General features: G+C 40.8%; 3 protein-coding genes across 7 annotated transcripts; all 3 read right to left on the minus strand.

Moving 5' to 3' along the window:
• Positions 1–1,113: 1,113 nt before the first annotated feature.
• On the minus strand, positions 1,114–6,954 carry tmie (transmembrane inner ear). The gene is made up of 4 exons (XM_061693827.1): positions 6,851–6,954; positions 4,516–4,633; positions 2,627–2,776; positions 1,114–2,517 (listed from the first exon to the last, which is right to left on the minus strand). Exons 1-4 carry the CDS (start codon positions 6,926–6,928, stop codon positions 2,384–2,386), a joined length of 480 nt encoding a protein of 159 aa, XP_061549811.1. The 5' UTR covers positions 6,929–6,954; the 3' UTR covers positions 1,114–2,383.
• Positions 6,955–9,586: 2,632 nt separating this feature from the next.
• On the minus strand, positions 9,587–21,645 carry LOC133411618 (coiled-coil domain-containing protein 13-like). 4 transcript variants are annotated; one of them, XR_009769683.1, is made up of 12 exons: positions 21,515–21,645; positions 20,318–20,463; positions 20,112–20,254; positions 19,918–19,998; positions 18,744–18,857; positions 18,555–18,659; positions 18,295–18,444; positions 18,059–18,226; positions 17,689–17,898; positions 17,499–17,578; positions 16,009–16,251; positions 9,587–9,800 (listed from the first exon to the last, which is right to left on the minus strand). XR_009769683.1 is itself a non-coding variant. In XM_061694188.1 (11 exons), the coding sequence occupies exons 1-11, from the start codon at positions 21,643–21,645 to the stop codon at positions 16,215–16,217; spliced, it is 1,365 nt and encodes a 454-aa protein (XP_061550172.1). In that variant the 3' UTR covers positions 14,804–16,214. The 4 variants fall into 4 exon arrangements, 3 of the variants coding, with proteins under 3 accessions (XP_061550172.1, XP_061550173.1, XP_061550174.1); XM_061694188.1 differs by lacking the exon at positions 9,587–9,800 and having other exon boundaries at positions 14,804–16,251; XM_061694189.1 differs by lacking the exons at positions 9,587–9,800; positions 21,515–21,645 and adding an exon at positions 21,077–21,320 and having other exon boundaries at positions 14,804–16,251.
• Positions 21,646–22,246: 601 nt separating this feature from the next.
• Positions 22,247–26,564, minus strand: LOC133411617 (coiled-coil domain-containing protein 13-like). Of its 2 annotated transcripts, none has more exons than XM_061694186.1 (9): positions 26,339–26,564; positions 25,668–25,827; positions 25,448–25,599; positions 24,861–25,003; positions 24,690–24,770; positions 23,712–23,825; positions 23,520–23,624; positions 22,805–22,954; positions 22,247–22,738 (listed from the first exon to the last, which is right to left on the minus strand). In XM_061694186.1, exons 2-9 carry the CDS (start codon positions 25,811–25,813, stop codon positions 22,262–22,264), a joined length of 1,368 nt encoding a protein of 455 aa, XP_061550170.1. In that variant the 5' UTR covers positions 25,814–25,827; positions 26,339–26,564; the 3' UTR covers positions 22,247–22,261. The 2 variants fall into 2 exon arrangements, with proteins under 2 accessions (XP_061550170.1, XP_061550171.1); XM_061694187.1 differs by having other exon boundaries at positions 22,247–22,468; positions 22,562–22,738; positions 25,668–26,564.
• Between the last annotated feature and the right edge of the window lie 389 nt (positions 26,565–26,953).

Raw genomic sequence — 26,953 nt, forward strand, 5'->3', positions numbered from 1 at the left:
TGCTAGGATTTACAAGAAGACAATTTTTCATGAAAAGTTTTGGTTGAGGTCTTAAAACGTACAATTTCAGGGGTGCAATTTCCTCGCTAACACTAGGTGGAATTCCAAAATAACATATGGGGTATTTTTCTAGTTTAACCTTTTGGTTGAATTCTAAAATGAATGATTATAGACAAATTATTATTATTATTTTTTTTTTACTGTTTTGTATGACTAGTCTGAGTTTTGTGGAAATGTTTTCCTACAAATGTTTAGTTTGACCTCTGAAAAGTACGACCTAAAACGCATTGGGCATAAGCATCTAGCTGGATGGATGGATGGATAGTTTCTTTTCTTTCAGCAGAAATCGAGTTTGAAGTTGTAGAAACTTGACGGCTAACCCTCGGCAAAGTCTGTTTTCTACAGATTCAAGATTCAAATGTTTTGACACTACATACATTTTGTTTTCTGCAAAATGTGCCAAATATTTGACTTTTTAAATATTAAATGAGAGCTCACTGGCATTCGGCATCTGCAAAAATGGTCAATTTCTTGCCCCTGAAGAATTTATTAGTCTGTATGTGTTCATTTTGGTTGCTGCTCGTTTTACAGGGCAAATTCCCCCAAGTGTAGTGGATCTTTGGTGTAGTTTTCTGTGGTCGCAAAGTAAACATGATGGATGGAGCAGCTACGTAAACAAACAAAAGGTATGAGAAGCCAAAGGACAAACACAAGACAAATTTCTCTCTCTGTAATGCAATATTGTAGGTGAATATGTATTTTCTTTTTGCAATTGTATTCATTTAGAAATTATTATATTCGTAGTAGTAGTTGTTGTAGTAGTAATTTATTGTGCTCATAATCGCTAAAGAGGAATTTTAAGAGACACTTTGCATACTAGTATTTTGCAGCAAATCTGTTTTATATGGAAAAATGAGGTAATCTCCGATTGTATTACAATATTATTTATTAAAAATGGACTTTAAAAATTGCTATTAACAATGATCTAATCTGAAATGATCTAACCCCCCACCCCCACCCCCCCAAAAAAAAGATAAACAAAATCTAAGAGTTTCAAAGTGAAAGTGTTGACGTAGAATGGGAGAAGACACATGCCTGCTTTTAATCTGCACACAGCACACTGTGCACGCGCGCACACACACAAACACGGCAACAATTGTGTGTGAAAAGGCATTATTGATCGGACAGCACAAGAGGAGAGTGTTAATAACGGGATTTATTTATGAGTACACAAACATGCGTCATCCATGTGCACGCATCGCCTTAACGTTGCGTTGCACTTTTGTGCGCTCACATTCTCTTTGTTATGTAAACATCGGCTAAATGCGTGCTTGGAGTTGCTACAAGTGTGTACGCACAACATAATAAAAAACAAACAAACAAACAAACAACAACAAAAAACTTTGTAAAGCTTCATGCACACTATATTGCAAGGACAACTACTTGGACGTTGTCCACAGTGAACAGTGGCAACTGAGCCAATGGTGGGCTCACTATTTGGCAAGCAGTCACGAATAATTCTATTTGGCAAGCAACTATATTTGCTAACGAGCTAAAACGGATACCGCGCTGTGACTACTCCAAGTCAATCACCAAAGACATAATATGATAATATTGCAAAGATATACAAATATGTTATGAAAAATGCATGAAAAATACTTGTATTTATTTATGTATTTGTTACATTATTTTCAACAGTAATTCTCTGTGGCCAAAATTTTGTATTTGACATTAAAGGGCCTGCCCCTGTTCTACTGGACCAATGGGCTTTCACGATCAAGACGACCGGGGGTGGAGCTAGGAAGCTGCGACCGGGCTAGCGGCCACTCGTTCTCAAACCACCTGGAACCACTCTGAAGAGTCCCCACGAAGACATATAAATATGGATTGTATTTTTTCTCGGAGAGGCAGCGCTTCATCACCAAATCAGTGAATTACAGCTTTCGATTAGTGGCATGGATCTGCGCATGTGGCGCATGCGGCGGTATACACAGGCGTGTCAAAATGTGGTTGCTCCTGCTGCAAACAACATAGTAGTATTATGCAACATTCACTCGCAGACACGTTTTGGGAAATGGGCCGTTAACAAAAGATAGAATTGGTTATACTAATTGTATGCGAGCCCGAAGAAAGCCTTTAGGTCTTTATAACCTATTTATAAGCCATCTATAAACGCTTCATAAGGGTACACTGAAGTGGCATTAGAGTGAGTCAAGCATGTTAGGCTAACATATTGGCAAAAAAACAATGTGTTTAAATGTTGCATTTAAAGGTGTAAAATAAAAGAGAATTGCTTAGGAAGCAGTTTTCCCATACATGGCCAGAGCGCGTGAGTACAAACTGAGAGGTTTTGTCAAAAGAAAAAGAAAGAATAAGAGGAAGATCACGGCGTCTCCGGCAACGCGAGCGAGCTGGGCGGCTCCTCCGCGAGGCCGACCAGGGAGAGCTGACTGCCGCCACGGCTCTCGCTTTGGACCTGCTCAGAAAGCGTCTGGACGGCGGATTCGTCGGGAGCGGCTGGAAACAACAGTGAACAGAATGGAGGGAGGGGAGGAGGGAAACGAGAAGAAGAGGAAGAGTCAGAGGAAAGAAAAGAAGTGAGAGAAGCGAGGGAGAGGCAACTTACATCCCGGCACCTCCGTCAGCTCGTTTAGAGGTGGCACCGTCTCCAACGTGTTGGCATATTTCTTGGCGGCCTGTCGCTGCGCGTGACGCGCTTCGATTTCCTTTTTGGTCCTCGGGATTCGACATTTGAAAATGCAACACAGGGTGATCACTGGAGAGAGAAAAGGAGGAGTTCACGTACCCTGTGTAGTGATTTGAGGCATTTGTTGGGAAATATGTTCGACATGTTTGAAGATAATCGCTGAAAACGTCAAAAGGCTGAGAACGACGCACAAACTGTTTTTCAGCATTTCGGTTTCCTGATTTTTTTGGGTTTGTGCCTAAAACAGGTGCTCAACCCTTTTTCTTTTTTTTTTTTTAAACCTGAAAATTTTAATATTTTGACAGACTACCAATAAAAATGTGAGGTGTACTGCAATGTGTGTATTCACATTTGCACTTGCTTTACGGATGTTTGCAGTATGTTCGTCTTCAAGTTATAGTCGAGGCACTTTCATAACATATAAATATGACGTTGATGAAGATATTAGGCGCGCCGTTACGTCTAACCGTGCTAATATTGCCTGCGTCGGCGCTCGGCTCGACCACCGCGGCCACTTTGTCGGCGCGCAAGCGGAGCCGAGGGCATCGCAGATTTCCCCATCGACTCGCGAGACAAACAACATCCGAGTCGGCGTGACAAGGTGGTAATTGTTCAGCGAAAGAAGGCTAATGGCAGCAATAACGCAATCTCTCCGGTGAGCTGGTTTCTGGCTGCGATGGGGATCACGAGCGGAAGGTGAAACATAAACACGGAACGAGTCAATTTTTATTTGTTTTAAACAGGTCATTCTTGTCTGAATGGTTTAAATGTGTCGTTTTCCTGCGCCATTAGATCTTTACGTTCAGCATGAGAGTGGTAAAAACGTTAACGCCTACGTATGTATGACTTGCTTTAATGGAAAGTCTGCTCTGTGTGAGCTGGTGTTGGATGGTGGAGGCGTGCACGTGGTGTGAAAAGGGCTGGTGATGCCAACATATTGCATAAGATTGGCATTTAAAAACAAGCCTTTCCACAAACAAAGTATTGAACACACAAGAAAAGGTTCAGCGTCAGTTTGCAGAAACTGTCAGTCGGTACCGAGGACGTGCCTTGTGAGACAAGTTTGTTCCGAGATAGCACTCTATAAGATTGTATTTGATTAAAAAAACATACAGTAATGACATTCAGTAATTAAATAGAATGTAAAGAAATGTAATGTTTTTTGCTTCAATTCAATGGACATTGTGCTGCTCCTTCTGGTCTGTGCTCCTTGGTCACGTAGGGGCAGGACAGTGAACCGCCGGATATTCGCGGTTCGGCACCTGTGGATTCACCTTGTGGTGGAATTTTTTTCAATGTTTAAAAAAAAAAAAAATAATAATAATAATAATAATTTTCAACCTTTGTGTTCTTTTTCTTGTTTTTTTTTTTTTGGGTGGGGGGATTAACCCAGAAACAATTATTGTCAGTTTATTCCTGCTTTGTCAAGAATTTTTTTTTTGTGGGGGGAGGGGGGGGGGGGTGTTAAAAATAATAACATATCTATCTATATATAAAAAAATCCGGTCCGGTCCCTATCCCCTGCGAATAGCGGGGGTCCACTGCATTATTACAAAAATGGACGTCGCAGTTCCTCAGTAAACTTGCAGTAATAAAAGTTGTTCTTTGTAGAGAATAAACAATATGTTGTATTTGTCGTATTCACTGTTTCGTGTTCGTAAATCAAAGCAAAACAATTATCCGAACGACGGGTCGTATTCCGAAAAACTTGCAAGTCGGGCGATGGTGGTGCGAGGGCTTATGTACGGATGCTGGCCTCTTCAATTATTCTGATTTATGGATTGAGGGGAAGGAAACGTGCTGCTTACCAATCGCTAAAACAAAGACGGCGAAGATGCCGATGACCTGCCATAAGCGCAGCCCCCAAAACACGACGGTTTCCGATGTGACGGGGTCCGGCTTCTTTGGGGGGTCTGTGGGTAAAAGCTGAGGTGTTTGGAAATAGAGAAGACGAATAAATATGAAACAGTATTAAAAAGCCACCAAAGACATAGCACATGTTAATCAAGTAGGAGTCATTCTCATATGTTAACATATCGTTTTGTTTTTTTGTATTTTTCAACCAAATGAGCCCTTTCTCACCAACATTTAGGAGAATTTTGTACAAAAACAATACCGCATGTTCGGATTAGTATATTGTATTTATTTGTTATTTGTAGACCTATTTAAAAAAAACAAAGCTAACCTATTTCCACATAACTGTGCCAAGGGTGGGGCATAAGGACGATCAGGAAACTATCTAATTTTGGTGCGAATAGGGGAATTTAATACGATTTTGTACACACAAAAAAAAGGATGTACTGCAATTTGTAATCATTTTGAAGGCTCTAGAATTTTTTTTTACTTATTTTAAATATGCAGAGTGACAGAAAAACTGGACATGATAAAGGAAAAAGGAAAATAATACTTTTTTTCAAGTGCAGAAATTTAGTGGGATTTTGTACAAAAAATACTTGACAAATTTAGGAAGAAAATCATTTTGGAGCAAATGCAAAAAATTCAAATTAAATCTGCAATTAATAGTTTTTCTTCAAAATGTAAAAATATATATATATATATTCAGGGGCAAGTGGATGAAAGAAAGAAGAAGAACCGTTTTGGGACAAGATCAAGAATTTCGGATGATTTTGTTGCAAAAAAAAGAAAAGAAAAAAAAACAATGACAATCATTTGCTGTAATGTGTAATATTTTCTAAAATCCATGAATAAGGTACGATCTGTTTTTATATAAAGAGTGATAGAAAAAAAACTACCTAACAAATTTCCATAAAACTGTTTGGATTATACGAATGTGTTCCAGGAAGAAAAAGAAGAAAACGTGTGCAAGTGCAGAAATTGAGTAGGATTTTGTACAAAAATGACAAAAAATTCATAATTAGTAATATGTTTGAGTCTTGAAAAAGACTTTTATCTTTTTACCTCCACCATTCTTGAAAAAGACTATTTATTTATTTATTCATGAATTCTTCGCTCTGTAGGGGTGACAGCAATGTCGCACTCGTCCACGTTCAATTCGAAATTTAGACATCAGCACCACTTGAGCGTTGCCGTCCGCCTCTCACGCCGCGCCGCAATGTCCCCGTTTCGAGACGTTCCGCTTGACGCATCGACGACCGTTGTCGTCGTTATTATTTGAACCACCGCACGTCGAGCGTAGAGGGGACACGATTTCCAGTGACTTTTCGACCTTCCTGACGTGTTTGTTCTCTGCTGTTGCTGCAAAATAATCATAATGTGAACACGGTGCGCATTTCATAAGCTCAGCAGTTTTGTGCGTCATGATTAATTCATTGCGGCTAGTTCTGGAGTATGCGTATTGGTCAAAGATTTATATCCAACTATTTGATCGCCTCTTAACTGGAACACATAAGAGGGAGCACATAAATCCCATTTTTTTGTAATTAAAGCATGAACTTCAAATGGATCAAAATATAAAATAGCAATGTGCAACTTTAAATATTGCCTAACAATCTCCCTTTGACTCCAACAATAATAAGCAGCGGAGACTTGTGTAACGTCATGTGACTGCCTGGCTCCGTTTCATAGGCGAAACGAATAATACAAAAAATAAACTAAAAAAATCAAATAGATTGTGCAAGCAATAGCAGATACAAATAAAAGCGGAATATAGCTCAACATAACAGACTAAAAGCATTGTTCTTCTTTATTAAAATATTCAAGTGAAAGTAAAAAGTATCTTGCATTAAAGATACTGTGACAATGGTAAGTAAATGTAGTTTGTTGCCGACTACCACTGCTTAAAACTGCCTGCTTTTTTTTTAGTGGGCAGTTTGACCTCGAAATGGACTACCTACATTATTCCTCTTGGTAAAAGAAAAAAAAAAAAAAAAAGAAAACAAATCACATTTTTTTTCCTACTTCCCAGAAGGCATCATTACAAGGAGTAAAAAGGAGCCTTGTTGTAATCTAAAACTTTTTGGTTTTTTTCCTCAAATTGTCTCGCACATCAATGCCAACGTGAGCGTGAGCACTCGGTGGATAATGGATCTGGAAATCAATCTCAGTAAACATATTGACAGCAATAATCCCCAAAAGGCCAAAACAACATGTTTGCTTGTGAAATAACCTGTTGGAGGAAGATGATGATGATGATGATGATGATGATGATAGGGGTGGTCTTACCTCAGGGTCCGGGATCTGTGACAGGACGCGGGACAAGCAGTGGGACAGCAGCAGGAGGACCGCCGCATCCCCGACCATCCTCTTCTCCTCCCCGCGTCCGCTGCCCTCCCTTCCCCCCCGCTGTATGACCGCACCGGCGCCAGAACATGCCAGAACCTGCCACACCCCCTCGGCCCCCCAACACACCCACTTGGGGTGATTAATGGTAGTTAGTTTGCTGCCCTTCTCTGCTCCAATGCCGCAGTGTTCCACACCAGGAAGCCAAGGCAGCAGTCGTCGGGGCACATAAATTAATGAAGAGAGCCGGTGTGCTTTACAGCCGGCTCGTCCTGGTGGGGACAATGTCGGGTTAGCGGGGGGATGGGCGATACAGTCACAATGAGACGGCAGCCAATGGCAGGGAGCACCCTGGTCTTTATTACCTCGCAGGTCTGCAGAGGTGTAAGCTAACACTGTCTGTCCAATTGCAGTGAATGCATCACGTTTTAAATGTACATTTGTACATGTACAATTTGCATTCACTCCATTTAATTACGATGAGTGATATGATTCTGGTTCTGTGCGGCATATTTGCTCAAATAATACTCGTTCCTCTCAGTCTGCAGCAGCTCATTTTCTCCCCTCCCATTTCTATGTTAGCAATACAAGTTAGTCGAGCATAACCTAACAGCCACTTAAAACTGGATAACTCAAACTTGTTTTTTGTTTTGTTTTTTTAAATAGGTATAGCACACATTAATGAACATCAGTCATAAATCTCTGTGGACATACCGGATCATAGCAATGCTGCTAATTTGCATTTGTAGTCCCGATATAAATCGATAAATAAAATACAAATAGAGGCGACAACAGAGAAATAAAATACAAGGAGAAGAGACGCACGTACAAAAGCATCAATGCAAAGGCGCTCAAGATCTTATATAGTGGGGGAAGGGCAGGGGGGCTCATGCTGGTTGCCCAATTACGTCACTGCACCAGAAAATCAGGAACTCAGAAACGGTGAAAAACAGTTTAACGCTACAAACTCTACTGTACGGCTGTGAGGGGGAAAAAATAAATCAGCTAACTCGGATAAGTCGACCACGAAAATTGGTCCACGTAAATATTTCTGCCTCGAGGCAATAAAAAAAAAAAAAAAAAAGCATATTTGCGCCACCAGAAGAACCATTTGGCCACTGTTTATGTTTACAGCACAGACATTTGTTGCGGACGGACGAACTGTTGGGCCAGTGGAAAACATTGCCAGAAACAGAGAAGTAGCATATGAAAGTGATTTTTAAGACACTATTAAATGTTATGTACATATAACATGATGTATGAGTGAGCAGAATTGTACGTAGCGTTTTTTTTTTTTTTTTTTACCTAAAATGGTAATTGCAAGCACGCTAATGCTAATCACAAATGCAAACCATTTAGCAAACGTTGATAATGTTGTCTCACATTCTTTACAGAATTTATACCATACCAGCTAAAAAATGTTTTAAAAACTTCATTTATATTCTTGTTTTTTTTTTGGGGGGGGGGGGAGATAACGCTCTTAGTCAACAAATATCTATGGGATAATCAATTCTAAAAAGATTCAAAAGTGGCAGCCCTCCTCTATTGTCGTAAACAGTGCACAGAGAATTGTCTCAAATCTTGTTCGCGAATGGTCATTGAATTATTGATTAAATAATTGAGGAGACATGATAAACTTGAACCTACCTTGTTCAATGTTGTTGATAATTATTATGACAAATAATGAACCTGATCGCTGTCTTCACATTGATTGTTATTAATAATTATAACATATAATTAAAGGTTTCAGAAGCGTGTATCTAACTGGTAGCCCTTCGCATTAATCAGTACCCAAGGGGTAAGCTCTCAGTTTTAAAACGGCCGGTGACCCCTGTTTTGTTATTGCTCATGCTACAGCTGGATTGAGAAGAGGAGGAGGTGCAAATGGTGGGAATTCATTAAGAAGCCATCGTGACTTGTGCCGCGCCTGGCAAACATTAGCATGCAGTGAGGGATACGCACGCAAACACGCACCTGAGGCGTCTCGACGGCTCAGCTGGCATGACCTCAGCTGTCGTGTACGTGTGTGCGTGTGTTCTGTCAGACACACATAAAGAAGAATCATCAGCAGCAACATGTGATGTGCAGCTGCTCTGTCGTCACATGATCATCAGCCTCGCATCTACTGCTAACATCAGCAGTAGATGCGAGGCACTCTATTAACTCCACCAGGCCATTAGTGAGCAACAGACAGCACATTGAGACGGTTTCCTGCTGAATTCAACCGTGCAGAGCTGAAGCGCTTTCAAAACAACAGCAACTTCTGTATTTTCCAAAAAGGGGAGGAAACATTCTAGATCTGATATACACAAACTGCAAATCCCTCCTCCCGCCTGGGTCTCTCCGATCACATCACGATTATTATAAACCACACCGCCACAAAGCGTGCAAGTCGGCAGCAGCTCCTCCAGGGCCACACTGAGCGCAGGGCCCCACAAGGGTGTATGCTCAGCCCACTGCACTTTATGCTGATGACCCACGACTGTCTTCGAACCTACAACACCGATCACATCAGAATGTTTGCGGACAACACGACAGTGGTGGGCCTCATTACCACCGCCATCGTGTGCTCCTTCTACAGGGGAGCAAGAACATCCTCACTGGATGCATTGGGGCACGGAGGCCTGCCAGAAGACTGCTACGCATAGCGAATACAGTTAGCAAGATCACTGGTGCCCCTCTGCCTTCAATAAGACATTTTTCTGACCCAGGTCACACACAGACAGCAGTATCGCTGGTGACGCCAACTACCACTCACGCTTCCTCTTCAGCCTGAGGCCTTCAAAAACGAGATACCAGAGCGTCCGGGCCAGGTCCTCGAGGTTGTCAAACAGCTCCATCCATCGGGTTGTCAGCGTGCCGAACTCTGTCCACGACCTTCCCCATATGCCACCTGTGAATGTGACATGTACATTTTGCACATCTTTCTGTGTTCAACTGCAGAAATGCTAATACATTGCATGACACTCCATATCAATAAAAGCTACACAACACTTCTTATATCTTATTCTTAAGTTCTTAAGAATAAGATATAGATATTCCATTTCATATATTTTTTATGTTTTATTTCTTTTATGTAGTGATTTGCTGCTTGAGAGAGAGAAATGGCATTTTGATTCTTTGTTTCTCCTGGATATATAAAGCATTGACATTACAAATCCTTGAATCGTCCTTCAGCGTAATCGTGAGTTGAGTCTTTATTCATCCATCTTCTTCATCCATCTTCTATACACTGAATCATTTGTTTTATTTCTTTCTATGTCGGTCCGCCAAAATATATCCTTATGTGAAACTGATCCATGGCCCAAAAAATGTTGGAGACCGCTGCACTAGTGTCTTGCCTGGCACTTTCTGTCCAATTACTGTACGTTTCTCATTAGAAGGAACCGTTTATTGACTTTGCATTAAATGTAAATGATAGATGAACGGCGAGTAAAGTTCACAGACGCCTTCATACATACACCGAACGGCTAACTTTAAACCTTGCACGGCCGCGCTGTTTGCTTTAGCTCTTCTGGACGCAGTCAGTCAGTCAATGGTCTGCAGGAAGCGTGGGCGCAGAACGAGGGAATACCTCCGAGAGGAGACGGGCGCAGAAAGGAGTCATTCAAAGCTGGAATGACAAATAGGTGAGGCTGTTTACGCACGGCGTGTTGACTTAACTGGGCTGTTTGGCTTGGTGGCTCGTTGGGCATCTTGGAATAAATCTGCAGCACTCCTGCGTAATCGGGCTCCATAAAACAATATCAAAACTGTTTTTTAGCGGTTGTGGGGGGAGGGGGTGTAATTTATCGGAACGTGATGAGACTCGTTAGCGGCTGAGGTCACGGGCGAGAGTCGTGATGCTCAAACAAACTTGTTTTTCGATGAGGGGAAAGTTGGTTGGGAAAGTTGGCCTTATCGCCGCCATGTGCGTCTCGAAACTCGGAATTCTACCAAAGATTCCTGGAAAAATACGTCTCTGTATCCGCGTGAAGCTTCTAATGGCCAACTGCTGTTGTACATGACGTCACACTGGACCGGCGGGGCAAAACTCTAACTTTTATTTCAACATGTTTAAAAAAAAAAAAAAAAAATCTCTGAAAAAAGACGCTTGGTTAAAGCTAACTTTAAAAAAAAAATAAAACATTTAAAAAATGAATGAATTAATGTCTATTTGAGTCCTCCTCGTATTGAAGCCGAATTTCAATTATCCACCTGCAGCGAACCATCCATCCATCCATCCATCCATCCATTTTCTGAGCCGCTTCTCCTCACTGAGGTCGCGGGCGTGCTGGAGCCAATCCCAGCTATCTTCGGGCGGGAGGCGGGGTACCCCCTGAACTGGTTGCCAGCCAATCGCAGAGCACATACAAACAAACAACCATTCGCACACACATTCACACCTACGGCCAATTTAGAGTCTCCAATTAATGCATGTTTTTGGGATGTGGGAGAAAACCGGAGTGCCCGGAGAAAACCCACGCAGGCACGGGGAGAACATGCAAACTCCACACAGTCGGGGCCGGGGATTGAACCCGGTCCTCAGAACTGTGAGGCTGACGCTCTAACCAGTCGGTTTCTTTGTTCCATCATCATTTTATCATGTGTGGAGCATGCCAAATTTGAATTTATTTATTTATTTTTTTTAAAAAAGACTATTTGACTTAACAGTTGACTTAACATTATAAGCAGTACTTGCATAATAATAGCATTTGACCTTTTTTTTCTCCTGAGCCTGAGCGCACAGCGTCGAAACACCTTCAAGGTTCCAGTGTAGTACCTTGACAATACTCCGTAATTAAAGTGAGTGATTTGTGCCATGTTCATTTATTTGACGGCACACGCCATCCTTCCAACAAAAACAAGTATTTAGCTCAACATTTTCCCTGGACCATGTCAACTATTTGCTCCATCAACATCCTTCCTGACGCACATTGCTACTTTTGATACATATTTGGCAAGGCTCGCCAGCGAGACGCTCGCCGCTAACGAAGCGGGCGCTATCTCCACCGGCAACAGTGAGCGATAACCTGCAGCCCAGCGGATATGGATGCGCTAACACAGGCTGCCTTTGTTGCGCACAAAGGCCGTCTTCATTGGGCGTCCTGATATTTTTGTCTTGTGGCCTAGTGAGTATTACTGGTAGAGAAAAAGGATGGATGTTTTTTTTTTCCCCCCCCTCCACCCTTTCTCGCCTCGTTCCGACGAGGACCTGCCAATCTCCAAGAAAGCTCTGGAAGAACCAGTGCGGTATTTTGAAGCCGCACACAAAATCGGCTGCGCTTTTAAATTAAGCTGGAGGACCAAGGGGAGGAGGAGGAAACGGGCGGCGGGTTCTGTTGGAATCCTTTTGGCAAGGTTGGGAGCAAAAAAAAGTTTGAATGTAAGGGTCACTAAGGCAAAGAGGAAGAAGCGAAATGTGAAGGGTGTCCAAACTACGGCCCGTGGGCCATTGGTGGCCCTCTGTCTGTTTTTGAGAGGCCCACGGCAAAGACTAAAAATAGTAAGGATGCACAGATATGGTGAGTAGTATCGGTACTACCAGTATCGGTATCAGAACCGATATTGGTAGTACCGATACTGGTACTTGGTACTTGATAAGATGCCCGCAGCGCACCCGTCACAAACCGATATCGGGGGGAGGCGAATGCGCCAAGCCAATGTCGATTCAAATAAAGAGAATTAAAGTGATGATATGATAAAGTAGTAACAAGGACAAGCAGCGGGCTACCAACAACCTCTTCTTTGCTAAACTCAACAATTACTCTTGGTCGTAATCACGCCCAACATATATCCAAATAGTATTTTTCATACATGTAAAAATACAAAACACGAACAGCGTATGAACACCTCTAGACCGTCAAAGAAACACGCTAGTCATCATATTTGTTGATGTTTGTGTGTGTGTGTGCGTGTAATTTGCACATAACAGTACAGATTGTAATCTGCATCATCTCCATCCATCCATTTTCTAAGGCGCTTCTCCTCACTAGGGTCGCGGGCGTGCTGGAGCCTGTCCCAGCTGTCATCGGGCAGGAGGCGGGGTACACCCTGAACTGGTTGCCAGCCAATCGCAGGGCACATACAAACAAACAACCATTCGCACTCACATTCACACCTACGGGCAATTTAGAGTCGTCAATTAACCTACCATGCATGTTTTTGGGATGTGGGAGGAAACCGGAGTGTCCGGAGAAAACCCACGCAGGTAGGGGCAGAACATGCAAACTCCACACAGGTGGGGCCGGGGATTGAACCCCGGTCTTCAGAACTGTGAGGCTGACGCTCTAACTAGTCGCCCACCGTGCCGCCATCTGCGTCACCTTTAGAGTCGAATGTTTCTGATGGAAACATACATTTTTTTTCTAGTTCAACTCATCTCCAGTTGTTGGTGTTTTGTGCAGTGGAAACTGTGCTGCATCTTAACTCCACGCAACTCTGAATCCGATTCGTAGCATTTTGTTATTTTTCACGTTTGGTCGTGTAATTAATGTGGGCTTGCAGGCGCCATTCATAATCACGTTAGCTTAGTGAATGTGATTTTCTTCCTGCACGGTATTAGAAAGATTATTACAAGGGGAATTCATATTTGGATATGAATGCTTTAGTTAACACACATGCGGTGGCAATGACTGATTTTTGTTTATTTTGTTTTGTAATATGCATTTAAATTATTTTAATCGTGTCGGGCAGAGCTGCACTACTGCAGTGATGCTGCTGTGACGCTCCATTGAGTTCAGACTGCGGGTCCACATAACTGAAATGAAACGTCAATAATGACAAGTCGCTTTTTGAAGTTTTTTTGGGTGTGAAACATACAGAATGCCATGTTCAAGAAAACGTTTTTTTTTGAATTTTTGAACAATATTTCATGAAAATTAAACACGTTTTCATCACAAAACGCAACTCCATTATAAAGAATCAGTACTCCTATCGGCAAGTACTCAAATGTAAGTAAACATACTCCTACTCAGTCTGAAAAAAGCGATATCTGTTCATCTCTTTTATAAAAAAAAAAAAAAAAAAAAACATGACTTGACACAGACTGTGTGCTTGTTGTTGTTGTTTTTTTTAAATGGGGGGGGGGCAGTGTCAAAAAGTGTGGGTGTCGAAAAAATGTTGCGACACCCACATCTACAACTCGGGACACAAATTAAAAATTGGTTTTATATCCAACTTCTTGATAGGCAAATAAACCCAATAATATTTACAAACTGGTACGAAAATGGCTCGTAATAACGCTTCAATTAATAAAGAGAAGAAAACAGTGTACCGTAATTTCTCGTGTATCATGGGCATTTTTTTCACCCAGAAATTGTCAAAAGTCTCTCGTGCGCATTATACATAGGTATAGGGGGAAATGAAAAGGAAAAAAAACACTTTATAAATGAATGGCGCCATCTAGTGGTTATGAAAAAGCTGTGCACTTTCATTCCAATATGCCACCGCCACCTAGTGGTTATGAAAAAGCTGTGCACTTTCATTCCAATATGCCACCGCCACCTAGTGGTTATGAAAAAGGTGCAGCCTACACTTTCATTCCAACATGACAGGGGTACGGATGATTGTATTTATGTAGCGTTGTGCTCATAAGTTTACATATCCTGGCAGAATTTGTGAAATATTGTTTTTTTTTTAAATACGACTGATGACTAAAACTAAATACAATGTAAAGAAAAAAATGAACTTAAAGGATTTTCACAAATGGCTGCAATATAACAAAGAGTGAAACATTTAAGGGGGTCTGAAAACTTTCCATACCCACTGTATGATATGTAAACGAAGACTTGGGTAATATAATCACAAGGTTTAAACTTTTAATTCGTTGCACTTATATGCATCATTCATAGACAAATGTTATGTCCCACTTCACTCAAAATAAAAGATCAAAGCTGTTACATTGTGGAATATATTTTTATTTTATTTTATGGGGCTGTTATGGGAAGGTTATTACGTCTGCCTCCAAGTCAAAAGGTTCTGGGTTTGAATCCCGCCTCCTGTGAAAGTTGCCATTCAGTCCTCGTGCTTGCGTGGGGTTTTCTCCGTGGACTCCGGATTCCTCCCGCGTGTGAAAAAATTCTCGTTAGGTTCTTTCAAGACTAAAATGTCCATCGGGGCGAATGTGATTGTGAATGCTCGTTTTTGTGTGCTGTGCTATTGACTGGTGAACCTTTCGGCATCGGCACTGCACTAGCTAACTGCTAGCAGTTTTGTCATTTTCCTGTTTACACCCAAACAAAAGTGATGCTACATATTTTGCTCAGTTGTGTGTGTTTTCTTTTCCTTCTTCAAGCTCGAGGGTGGCATCAAAGGGATGCTTCATCATACGATTATTTGTTCGGAAGATGCGGGCGAAATCAAGGCAAAGCTGTGGCAACTAAGCTGGGGAGGATTCCGGAGGAATCTTCGTGGTGTGGCAGAGAATGCTGGGAAATTGTTTTACTACAGGCAGATTGTAGCTCGGATTGGAAATCTATCTTTCCTGACACACCTCATACATAACTGTTTTTGTTTTATACACAAATCTTGTACTTTTACACGTTTTGATTTTTTTTAGCATTTAGACAGAATCGGTAGCACTATCACTTTCTAAGATTGTCAACTTTGAGACACAAAATGTTGGCTTTCAAGTGTAAAACTATTGGAATGTTTTGGTAGATAATTTGTGTAAGGGGTCTTAATGCTTCTTGTTGCCTTATTGGTTCTGGAAACACTGTTGTCATGGAAACAAAACCACACTCTTTGACCCGTTTTGATTGTTAAAATTAGTTTCAGTGGGGACTGATGAGTCCACTTTGCTGTTGAAGTGTTTGCACAGAAACCAGCCAAGGAAGGGACAATCACAATCAACCTTCGGAGGGCTACAAAGCGCCTTAAGAAGGTCAAGGTCAAGTGGGGGCAACGTTGAGTTGGCGAACCTCCGTAAAAGGAGGTGGCAGAGGAGCCGGTAGGTAAGGACGTGAGCCGGGGGCCAGCCACGCTCGACTTGTCGCATCTCGTCAGCGGGGTCGCCGCGCCGAGAGCTCTTCGGCGACGCCCTCCGCGGCTCGACGGCCGGCCGCCGGCTCTGGGGCGACGTCTGCGTCTGTAATACGAAGAGCGGAACGAGCGCGACTCACCCGCTGTACTCGTACTTGAAGGCAGTCCAATTGCTGCGGCTCGAGCGCCGCTGTCGCGCTCCTGCTCGTGTTCTTCCCGCCGACACCTCTTCGGGTTCCGTGAACACGTCATTATAACAGGACGGGGGATACTTCATTTCAGTTCACGTGGTGCACTCTTGGTCACAGTCGTCGCTCACAGGGATTGTTCCGTTGATGAAAAACGTCTACAAATACCACGGCCCGTTGACAGAAAAGGTGGAACTGTGGTTGAAGACGAGAGGGGTTTGGGCCACAAAATTAGGTACAGCTGAGCAAAGGAGTACTCGGAACAAAAGGGGGGGGAAATATATACGACGGGATTATAGGGAATAATATAGAATTATAGGGAAAAAATTATAGGGAAAAGAATTATAGGGGGAAAAAAATTGGGAATAATTTCGATTAAATTCATATGATTAGGCAAATTAAGTTTTTCTTTTTTTTTTCAACATAATTTTTTTTAATTTATACAGAAGATATGATTAATTATTTTTTAGATTAAAGTAAGAATATCATGTCGTGTATTTTTTTTTTTTTAAAGGCAGACATCTTTTAAGTATTACAATTACAAAAATAAAATTGTATGTTTTAGATTAAACATTACTAGAATAAAGTTGTATATTTAAAAAAAAAGATATTTTCCAAAGAAAAAAGGCCAATATTTTCAAGATTAAATATTCTGAAAAAAAGTCATACATTTTTAGGAAAAAAAAGTTCCGTATTTTCTAGATTCAATACATATAATTTTCTTGAAAAAGTAATGTTTTCAGATTAAAGAAAGATAAAATGCATATTTCAGATTTAAGTTATTCATTTTCAAGATTGAATTTGTAACATTTTCAGGATTAAAATCAGAAGAAAGACTTTTTTTTAATTCAATTCCTATATTTCAGAGAAAAAATGTTGCAAGTTTTATGGGAGAAAACTTGTATTTTAGAGGAAAAAAGGTGTATATTACAAAATGACAAAGTGGGAACTTTCAGTGAATTTATAATAAATAATAATGAAGGCATGAACATGGAAACTGAGCTAAATTTGGACGCACAGGTGATATTTGTGGTTTGTATTTTATTTTAAAATACATTTGAAAAAACAATCCCCAAATTCCCATTTTCAAAAAAAGAAAATAGGGAAAAAAATAAAAGATAAAAACGGTCACATTGTCATTATGGGGCCTTATTAACAAACGTACGGCAAAGTTTTATAGGTATGGGTTTGAAAACATTTTGGAATACGGCTATAACGGGTTAACTGTACACCGGACACTATTAGGTACACAAGCAGGATCTCACAAAACATAGCTTTTACAAAGATAATGATTATTAATTTAATGTACATTATATTTTGGGTTCTCTGGAAAGATTAAATATATTAGACAACCACAACTAAAAACAAAGTTAAGAGTATTGTTATCCCCTTTGTAAAGGCTCAATTTAAGCGTGGTGGTTTCCGCTGAGTGCGCCACCTACCGTGGAGACATTTTCTTGTCAATGGCGCCCTCTTCAGGACAAAGTGCAGAAATGCCGATGCTGGCCTGACTTTCCACATCCTGGAAAAAGAAAAACATTTGCACCAAGTAGGTGAGGGGGGGAGGGGAGACAATTTTCTCATGTTACACAAAAAACATTTTTGGGGGGGGGGGGGGGGGGGGGTTATCACCTTGACTGAGAGCTGCTGTATTTTTTGCTCCAACTCCTTGATGGCGTCCTCTTTGTCAGCGACCACTTGGTACAAGTTCTGGATGAGAGTGTTCTGCATGCTGAGCTCGCCGCTCAACGGCGCCACGGGATTCTGCCCCGCCGGCGTGTTTTGCGCCTCCACTTGTTTGGCGAGCTGACTCAGCATATCCTGCATCTGGGCCTTCTCCTTCTGCAGCGGAAAGATGAGACGACAGCAGACTTTAGAAGTGCCATGTCGCCCAAACATTTATGGACATATTTACATTTAACTTGGGATAAAAATGTCCACAAACACGATAGTGTTGACACTTGTGTTGACCCCCAGCCCCAGCCCCCCGTTCATGCCTTACCAGCAGCGCTTGCACCAGCTCGTCGTCATGTTTACTTTTAATTAGCGCGGCGGATATCTGAGCAGCTTTTTCCTCGGACAGACACTTGATTCTGGCCTTGGAGGCTTCCAGCTTCTTCTTGATATCTTCGTGTTCCTTCTGGAGGGCTTCATACTTGGCCGAGATCCTCTGCGAAAGAAACGAGGCGAGGTTTTCTTCAGGCAAGAACACAGCTGTAATGTACAGTATACACACACCTCAAATGCTTCCTTCTTCTCCTTCTCCATTGTCCGTATGAAGCTGATGTTTCTGCCCTGAGTTGGGATTTTGGACGGTTCTTCTTCCCCGCTGCGCACGCTCGACGCTTGAGTCGTGGCCTTCTTCAGCTGCCGCTCGAGGTCACGCACCTGCCAAACGCACACGTGGTCAGTCTGCGGTCTTTTAACCAGTCAACCGAGGCATAATTTGAGCATTTTCACTCAAAGTCATGAAGATTTTACAAATGATGCCGCTGCACCCTGGACTGAAGCGCCAGTATCTGCTGCGCACGTCCTCTAAAGCTGCCCGCGCAGTTCAGTAACTGCTGAACGTTGGCGTCTTCCCCGACTTCACTCATCAGAACCTGCAATCAGAGGACGCACATTAGGAGGATGTGCGCAAAAACGTGTTTTTGGGGGGCGATGACAATGAGTGAGATGATTCGCACCTTCTGGGCCAGTTTCAACTCTTGCTTCAGAAAATGAACCTGGTTGCGATGCTCGATGACTTTGAGCTGGGCGGTGGATAATTTGTCCTTCAAGGACTTCACCGCCGGGTTGTCCTGTTTTCAAAGACCCCCCCCCCCCAAAAAAAAGTAATAATCATTATGATTAGGATGATATGATTTAGACACATGACAACACAGTGGAAACACTTAGATCAAACACAACAAAACCTTTTCCCATAAGAAATAATCAAGCATAAAAATAATCTGCTGTATACAAAAAAAAGTACAACTATATGCTGCATAATGAAGATTGCAAAATAAATATTATATTAGTAAATAGAAAATACACAAAATGTAAAGCAAAATAACTAATAACATATAAATACAAATTATGAAATATATATATATATATATGTAATATGAAAAAAGATGTCTTACCAGTGTAAAACAAGTTACCGGTAACTCCTTTATAATAAAATGAAACTAAGTAATACATGAATATATAAAACAAAAACAAAAGATATATCAAATAAAATGTGGGGGGAAACTTGTACATTATAAATATGTAACTGATACATTATAATGTAAATATATTTAAAAATACATATAAATATAAAATATATGTAATCAAATGTGAAAAAAATACCTGAATTACATGTACATATGAATACATTTAATAAATAAAACTGGCATAAAAGTTAGAACTACTAACTCTTTGATGAGAGAGGGAATTACAGAAAGCAATCAGCAATCTTTTTAACGTTCTTAACTGTGATACAATTGTAAAAAAACACAACTTGTTCGTATTACTACTAACTTTAAAACCTAAAAGAAAATGGAAAAACGACCCTTCTTGGGTTATCGTTTTTTTTTTTTTTTTTTTTTTTTTTTAATTCGCAATCGTCAAACAAGTGTAAAAATAAGTTAGGTCAATAAAAACACTTAACAAGGACAGTGCGTGGCAATGTGCATGGGGCCAAGTGTGGGAACGCCATTTAACGTCGCGCAATGTTTTTCTCTTTCTCACCTTCTACTACACTGCTCGTGGAGGTCGCCCCTCCTTTTACAATAAGTGGCGTCATCGTTCGATCTCTCGTGAACTTTTTTTTTTTTTTTTTGCCCCCGAAACAAATCTTACCACCTACAACACGGCAATCCTAGAAAGTGCACTTGCCCCACAGTCTTTCGGCGAGTTTTGCTTCTGCGTGTTGACGTCAGCCTTTTGTCCAGATAGTGAGAGCAGAGCGGCCTGCAGCTGGAGGAAGAAGCGAGGGTGGGGGAGGAAAAAAAACAAAAAACAAACAAATTAAGGTAAAACATCTAATGGAGGACAAATGATGTCCTCCATTAGATGACATCAAGACCAACCTGTTTCTCAAGCTCCTTGATTCTGTTGCTGTTTTGTTTGGATTTCGACTTCTCTCGCTCCGCTTCAGACGTCAACTCCCGGTTCTTCTTGGACAACTCCACGATCTTGACGGCGGCCGCGTCGCCCGCTATGCCCGATGCGCCTGAAACGTAGCATTTTTGTTTTACATGCAGATGCAAAATAACGATATCAATGACAAACATACCCGCCAAGGCTAGCACGCGCTCGCTGTCCAGTTTCTTCGTCATCTGTTTGATTTCCAAGTCCTTTCCCGTGAGCAGTTTTAACAAACAGTCATTTTCGTCCCTCATCTCCCTCAGTTGGGTCAACCAGCGTTCCTTCTGCTGCGATCTGATGGGGACACAATCTGACAATGAAATCGGAGCATAGGAGTGTCAACACTGTCGTTTTGTGGACATTGTTATCCCAAGTTAAATATCAATACGTCCATAAATGTTCGGGCGACATGGCCCATAAATAATTGTTCATATTTGTGACATTTAGAGAGGGAAATAAATACATAAATAAATAAAGTTAATATTTGTGTAGAAAAATATATTTTAATGTCAAATGTATGTCAAGCCGTTATGATTATTTAAATGCAAAATTAATTGTTTGGGTTTTGTTTTGTTGAACGAAAAATAATAATAATAGTAAACAAGTGCTTCTCGTGGCCAAAAGTTTTTAGACAGTTCTAAAAACCGAGAGATATATCTTGTTATTCGTGACATGTAGAGAAAAATGAAACTAGAGATCACTTGATATTTATGTTATTTAGTGTTGAATAGCAGTTTACTGTATAACTCATAATTTGTTCTCTCAATCGTTCTAGCAGACTTTAACATGCAGTTTTCCTCGACACACACGCCTACAGAAAAATGCAGATTGTAGTTAACTTTAGAGAAGGCAATTACACAGCTTAGTCATTAACTCCGTTGTTCAAGTAGTTTCCTGTTAAACTCACATGTTGTTCTCCAATTCGATAGTTTGGTTTTGCATTGTTTCGTTTGCAAAATTTAACCCAACCGCTTTCCGTAGTTAGCTTGCTTTTTTTAAATTATTATTTTGGCACGGAAACAAAAAGCACAAAAATAAATAAATACACAAAATACGTGTAGATCATGATCACTCCCAGGTATGTTCACTTTAGTTGCGCAAAAAAGCGTTCCAGTACCGCTGTCAGGAGTGCTGCCCTTTGTTACGCCTGAATGCCTTTGATTACGTAATTAGCATTAGCAACACCTCGTGGTAACGTCATATATATTTGTTCAAAACAAGTCCCTCAAGTGAAGTTTTTTTTTTTTATTATTATTATTTTTTTTAATGGAACAAGAACGCCACATCGTTACGAAAAAAACGAGAGATTCGCTTCCTCCTGCGTGTATTTTAACAGCTGTTTTACCTTCCAGCCGTCACTGTGCGTGTGTGGGTCCGCCATATTGGAACGGTACAACAGCCGTAAACGTGAACGGACATCAACAGAATTTGGCTGCTATGAAAGTAAGGAAGGGGATACAGCTGCCATGTTCCCATTTATTTGAATATGTTTACAACGAACTGTACCGAAATTCATGGTAAGGCACATAATTGGAAAATGTCATGGTACACGACTGAACAAAAATGTGACAAAAGGTAAATGCATCATTGAATGAATGGCAGAGGGGCATTTAATTGTTCTGCCTGTCACAATATGTGGCTGGCATAGATAGATAGACAAAGATACATTGTTGTAAATACATTTTCTAACCAATTGACCAATTAGAATCTCACCGTACGTGTGTATAGTGTCCTAATGATCCATAATGGCACACTAATGTGCTGTGACACCGTAGTTGGGAATTGCTGCTCTATGTCATAATTAGCCTTCTAAACTACCAAAACATATACAGTAATTTAAACACTTAATATCGTGTCAGTATCTGTTGTTCTAGTAATTTAAAAAAATCAAACATTATATAAATAAAACCCTGACATTACATTTAATTTACAAGCTATTTACATAGATTTTGTAATAATATACTAGCATCTTTATGTTTTTGTAAATTTTGAATAGTTATTAAAACATTCATCTTGTACAGTAATTGGATTATTTTGAAACCATATCCTCTTTTTTTTTAATCACTTTTTCGACATAATTCAAAATGATTTGTCAGCGGCTGTCATTGGAGAGCTGCTTGATATTCTCCTCTAATTCTTTAATGGTGCTCTCTTTGCCAGCGACCACTTGGTACAAGTTCTGGATGAGCATCTTCTGCGCGGAGAGCTCGCTGCTCAGCGACGGTCCCGAGCTCGGCTGGCTCGGCGCATTCCGCTTGGTGAGCTGACTCAGCATCTCCAGCATGCGGCTCTTCTCCTTCTGCAGCGGAAAAGATCGAGGCGAGGAGCGCGAACGTTTTTTTGTTTTGTTTTGTTTTGTTTTTGGTTCACAGTCGACGTGTTTTACTCGTACCAGTATAGCGTCCACGAGCTCGTCGTCGTGTTTGCTCTTCAGCAGCAAGGAGGAAGTCTGAGCCTTCAGCGTTTTAATGTCAGCCGACAGACATTTGTTCCTGGCTTTGGCGGCTTCCAGATCTTTCCTCACTTGATCGCGGTCTCGCTGCAAGGTTTCATAGCTGTCCGACAGCCTCTGGAGATCCATCGGCGTGTCAGATCATAATCCGTGAAATCTTAAAAAATAACGGTAATAACCCACCTGAAATGCCTCCTTCTTCTCCTTCTCGGCGCTGCGACTGTAGCCGACGTTTCGGCCCTGACTTTTAGGAGGAACGCCCGAATATTCTTCTTCGTCCACGGTCAACACGCTTGATGGAGGTGGCCTCAGCTGCTGCTCCAGGTCACGCACCTGTCACGCACACACACACACACGCTGCTCACTTTATATCACTTTATTTTGCAGTAGTTTATTTGTCTCTTTGGAAACAATATAGCTGAAAAAAATGGGGAAATATTGCCAGTCAAATACAAATTATGTTTTGATGGATGCCCTCCTTGTATTGCGCTCATGGCAACCGTGGTGTATTTGTGAATTCACTGGACAACACAAAACATGAATGCAGACTATATTATATATTTATATAAATGTATTCATTTATACTTTGTCTTTTTTTTTTTTTTTTTTAAAACCAAGTAATACTCACTGACGGTGTAGTGGTATATCCATCCATACACCCATTTCGTTTGGAATTTAGTTTGTCCAAGTCGGAATTCCAGTGAAATGTCCACGCATTCCCATGGAAAGTTTCCAACTTTGACAACGTCATTCACATAAATATTATCCCACAATGAGAAATGATGTTGGAAAGTATTTTGTGACCAAAAGTGCTGTGAGAACTATAACACTATAGTCAATTCATGTCGTTATTTCTCCACTTAAACTATTATTATGTGAGACATAATTGCAATCTTACCCTTGATTGAAGAGCCAGTATCTGCTGTGCACGTCCTCTAAAGCTTCCCGCACAGCTCAGTAACTGCTGAACGTTGACTTCTTCCCCAACCTCACTTATCAGAACCTTGCAACAGATGACATGAACTAACAAATTTAAGATCGAATGTCAAAACGTATTTGGTAAATCATGACTGACGAGATGCTTTTGCACCTTCTGAGCCACTTTCAACTCCTGTCTGAGAAATTGAACTTGGTAGCGATACTCTGTGGCTTTGAGTTGGGCAGCAGATAGTTTGTCCTTCAGGGACTTCACCGCTGGGTTGTCCTGTTTTTTACGGACAAACAACACAACAATGTATTGTCTCGTAAACCAAAAACAAAACAAAAAATGGAGGAAGAAATCATCTGGTTGGGGTCCAACTGTGGCCATCCTTTATTAACTGTCCAGACAATGTTTTAAGTCGCATTTTGAATGTAAAACAAACTGTTAACTGGAGAGGTGCGACGATTAATCGACGACTAATCGATTGTCAAATTAAGCGATAATGATTTTTGATCATCGATTAATCTTTAAGAGACCTTGTTTTACTTCAAATTGTCCAATTCCTCTGAATTTCAGCCTCTCAACAGCAAATATCAATGATTATATTTACAAATATGAAATGTCAAATATATAAATACAACTGTATATTAATATAAAAAATAACTCTTACAACTGTAAAAATCAGTCAACTCCAATAAATATTAAGTTCAATAAAATACATATTACATTAGAAACACAAACAAAACATTTGAAAACAAATTTTATTAATTCTAAGTAAAAGTATCTAAACCATTACAGTAACAAAATTATACGTGAAATAAAATATACAAATACACGAATTACAAATAAATATAACGTAAATAAAACCTACATAAAATAAAACCACAAATTTTCCCATAGGTTATCTAAGTAGGTGTAGGGTGTAAAGAAGTGGCAGTCAGCTTTATAGATATTCTTTATTGTTAACAATATGAAAACGAATACGAACAAATGACGGCGACGTAATGCAAAAGTGGTGATCTCTAGTAACATCTGTGCTTGAAGTGAACCACTATAAACCGTCAAAGCGATTAAAACGCAACGACAGACAACTTTACGGGTTCCACTGAATTGAACAACGGAGTCGCACAAATCAACGTACTCTACCTCGCCGTCTTTAGACGAGCTTTGCTTCTGCAAAGCCACGTCAACCTTTTGCCCTGGTAGTGAGCGCACAGCAGCCTGCAGCTGTAGCGAGAAAAAAAAAAAAAGGAGAAGAAATAATAGGACAATTGAAATGATGCAACATCATTGAATCAAATCAAACGAAAGACTCACATCGTTCTCAAGTGCTTTGATTCTATTGCTGTTTTGTTTGGATTTCGTCCTCTCTCGCTCCACTTCAGTGGTCAGCTCTCGGTTCTTTTTGGACAACTCCACGATCTTGACGGCGGCAGCATCGCCCGACATGCCGGACGCGCCTAAAAAGCCACAAAGTCTCCCAATGCTTATCGTCATCGACGTTTTGATGCTAAATAGTAGAAGATGCACCGATGCATATATTGGACGTCTGTTCTCGGACTCGAAAAAATGGTCCGATATTCCGACTCCGATACCACTTTACCAGCTTGACATACAGTATACAGTACCTTCACGCCAAGTGGAGGAGGAGCCATGTCTGCCGTATGGAACTAATTTAAGGTAAACATGGATGACAACAATTTCTCTTATCTATATACTCCTTTTACATCGTGCTTGTAGTGTTCAAACCGAGACGCGAGACGGAATGGTATTATCAAGTACTCATGTCAGTACTGTCCAAAAAAAAAAATTTATACAAAAAAATGGTATCTGTGCAACTCTTTAAAAAAAAAAAAATAATAATAATAATAATAATAATAAATAAATAAATAAAAAAAGCATACCAGCCATGAGAAACACCCTCTCCTTGTCCCATTTCTTCTTCATGTGTTTGACCTCAAATTCTTTTTCGCTCAGCAGTTTAAAGAGGCGACCGTTGACATCCGTCAGCTCCCTCAGCTGGTCCAGCAAACGCTGACGCTCGTCTCGTTCCAGTCTGCAGGCATTGATTGACAAAAGGTCAACGGGGGCTATAGGTAGCGACTGACGTTTGGACTTTCCCACCTGTCTTGCATGTTGTCTGTCGCCGTGCTTTGGCTCAGTAATTCCAAATGTTCACTGAGAAACGCACCCTCTGCTTTCATTTTGTCCCCGTGTGCTTTTCCATTTTCCTGAGCCTGAAGATTGTTGAATCCATTGTCATACTCCATGATCTGTGACGCTTCTGTTGTATGGACAAACTATTATATACAAAGTATGGGGGTGTAAATGAAGTACATTGAATATTTTTAGACATATCTTTTTTTAAATTCGGAACTGCATACAAGGAAGGTCTGAGCCGAGACTCGAACCCAGAACCTCGCAGCTGTGAGGCTAACGTGCACGTACACCTGAATGATGGATTTCATGACATGAGATGCACAAAAATCATATCCGAAAATGATTGTCGTGGTGTGCAACCTTTACCAACATATTCTAAACAACTCTCCGACCAACATTAATAAACCTATTAATACCTCTCATACAGTCATGTTTACTTTGGGCGTGTGCATTTTGTCAAAGTGGCTGTTTGTTGTCATTCTCACGTGACTCCACTACCGCAGACCAATTCCTCGTGGTGGATTTCCTCAACAACTGCAGCCACTATTAACATTGCACCTATATGGTGATCTTTGGTCCGAAAAGCAACATTTATACAGGAGGGTTTCGACAACATTAGTATTTAATTCACTTACCTGCCACGAGTTGAAATACCGCCTTTGTTTACAACTGAGGCTAATTTACATCTGTTTAGCTAACAGAAGCCTCCCGAAGGGTTTCCTGTTCCGCGACGGGGGTATCCATGGCAACGACGCTGACTTGACAAAATCTCGAGCGGGGTCTCGCGAGAACGAGTTACACGTTCTCATGGCGAAGGTTAGCTTGAAGCCATCTCAACTTTTAATTAAAAAAAACAACAGTAGTCGATTTACAACTTGTGTGTTCCAGTTTAAAACAATGCAGTCTGACCAGTCAGATTTTGATTGTATACATAAAAAGAGAAAACAATCTTCATCAAAAGTTACACAGCCTCGTAAACGTTTGAGTCCGTATTCATTTATTTTTCAGTGAAACAGAAACAGAAATATTGAAACTGTGCATACACATTTGTCACATAAGGCATTAAACTGGCTATGAAATATTTCTGGTTAGCGCATTATGCGTACCGCCTCATTTGCCACCTATGAAGCTTCACTTGAAATTGGGCCCTTGTCGATGGAAAACGTGATATTTAACGCGCCCTTTACAATCTTACTTATATTGAACCAGGTGAATGAATACATTTTAATAACCTTGACGAATGCATGCAA

Source organism: Phycodurus eques, chromosome 13 (assembly GCF_024500275.1).
Source record: "Phycodurus eques isolate BA_2022a chromosome 13, UOR_Pequ_1.1, whole genome shotgun sequence".
Lineage (NCBI taxonomy): Eukaryota > Metazoa > Chordata > Actinopteri > Syngnathiformes > Syngnathidae > Phycodurus > Phycodurus eques.

Excerpts from the sequence above, each read along its gene's own strand:
- LOC133411617 (XM_061694186.1), bottom strand. The coding sequence starts at position 25,813 with ATGGAGTATGACAATGGATTCAACAATCTTCAGGCTCAGGAAAATGGA. Across the intron at positions 25,004-25,447 it reads GAGGGTGTTTCTCATGGCTG|GCGCGTCCGGCATGTCGGGC; the intron begins GTATGCTTTTTT and ends GTGGCTTTTTAG. Across the intron at positions 23,625-23,711 it reads AGTTGAAAGTGGCTCAGAAG|GTTCTGATAAGTGAGGTTGG; the intron begins GTGCAAAAGCAT and ends ATCTGTTGCAAG.
- LOC133411618 (XM_061694188.1), bottom strand. The coding sequence starts at position 21,645 with ATGGGAACATGGCAGCTGTATCCCCTTCCTTACTTTCATAGCAGCCAA. Across the intron at positions 18,445-18,554 it reads TACTGGCGCTTCAGTCCAGG|GTGCGTGACCTCGAGCGGCA; the intron begins GTGCAGCGGCAT and ends TGCGTTTGGCAG. Across the intron at positions 16,252-17,498 it reads GACAAGAAAATGTCTCCACG|TTCCACCTTTTCTGTCAACG; the intron begins GTAGGTGGCGCA and ends CTTCAACCACAG.
- tmie (XM_061693827.1), bottom strand. The coding sequence starts at position 6,928 with ATGGTCGGGGATGCGGCGGTCCTCCTGCTGCTGTCCCACTGCTTGTCC. Across the intron at positions 4,634-6,850 it reads CACAGATCCCGGACCCTGAG|CTTTTACCCACAGACCCCCC; the intron begins GTAAGACCACCC and ends CAAACACCTCAG. Across the intron at positions 2,777-4,515 it reads CGTCTTTGTTTTAGCGATTG|TGATCACCCTGTGTTGCATT; the intron begins GTAAGCAGCACG and ends TTCTCTCTCCAG.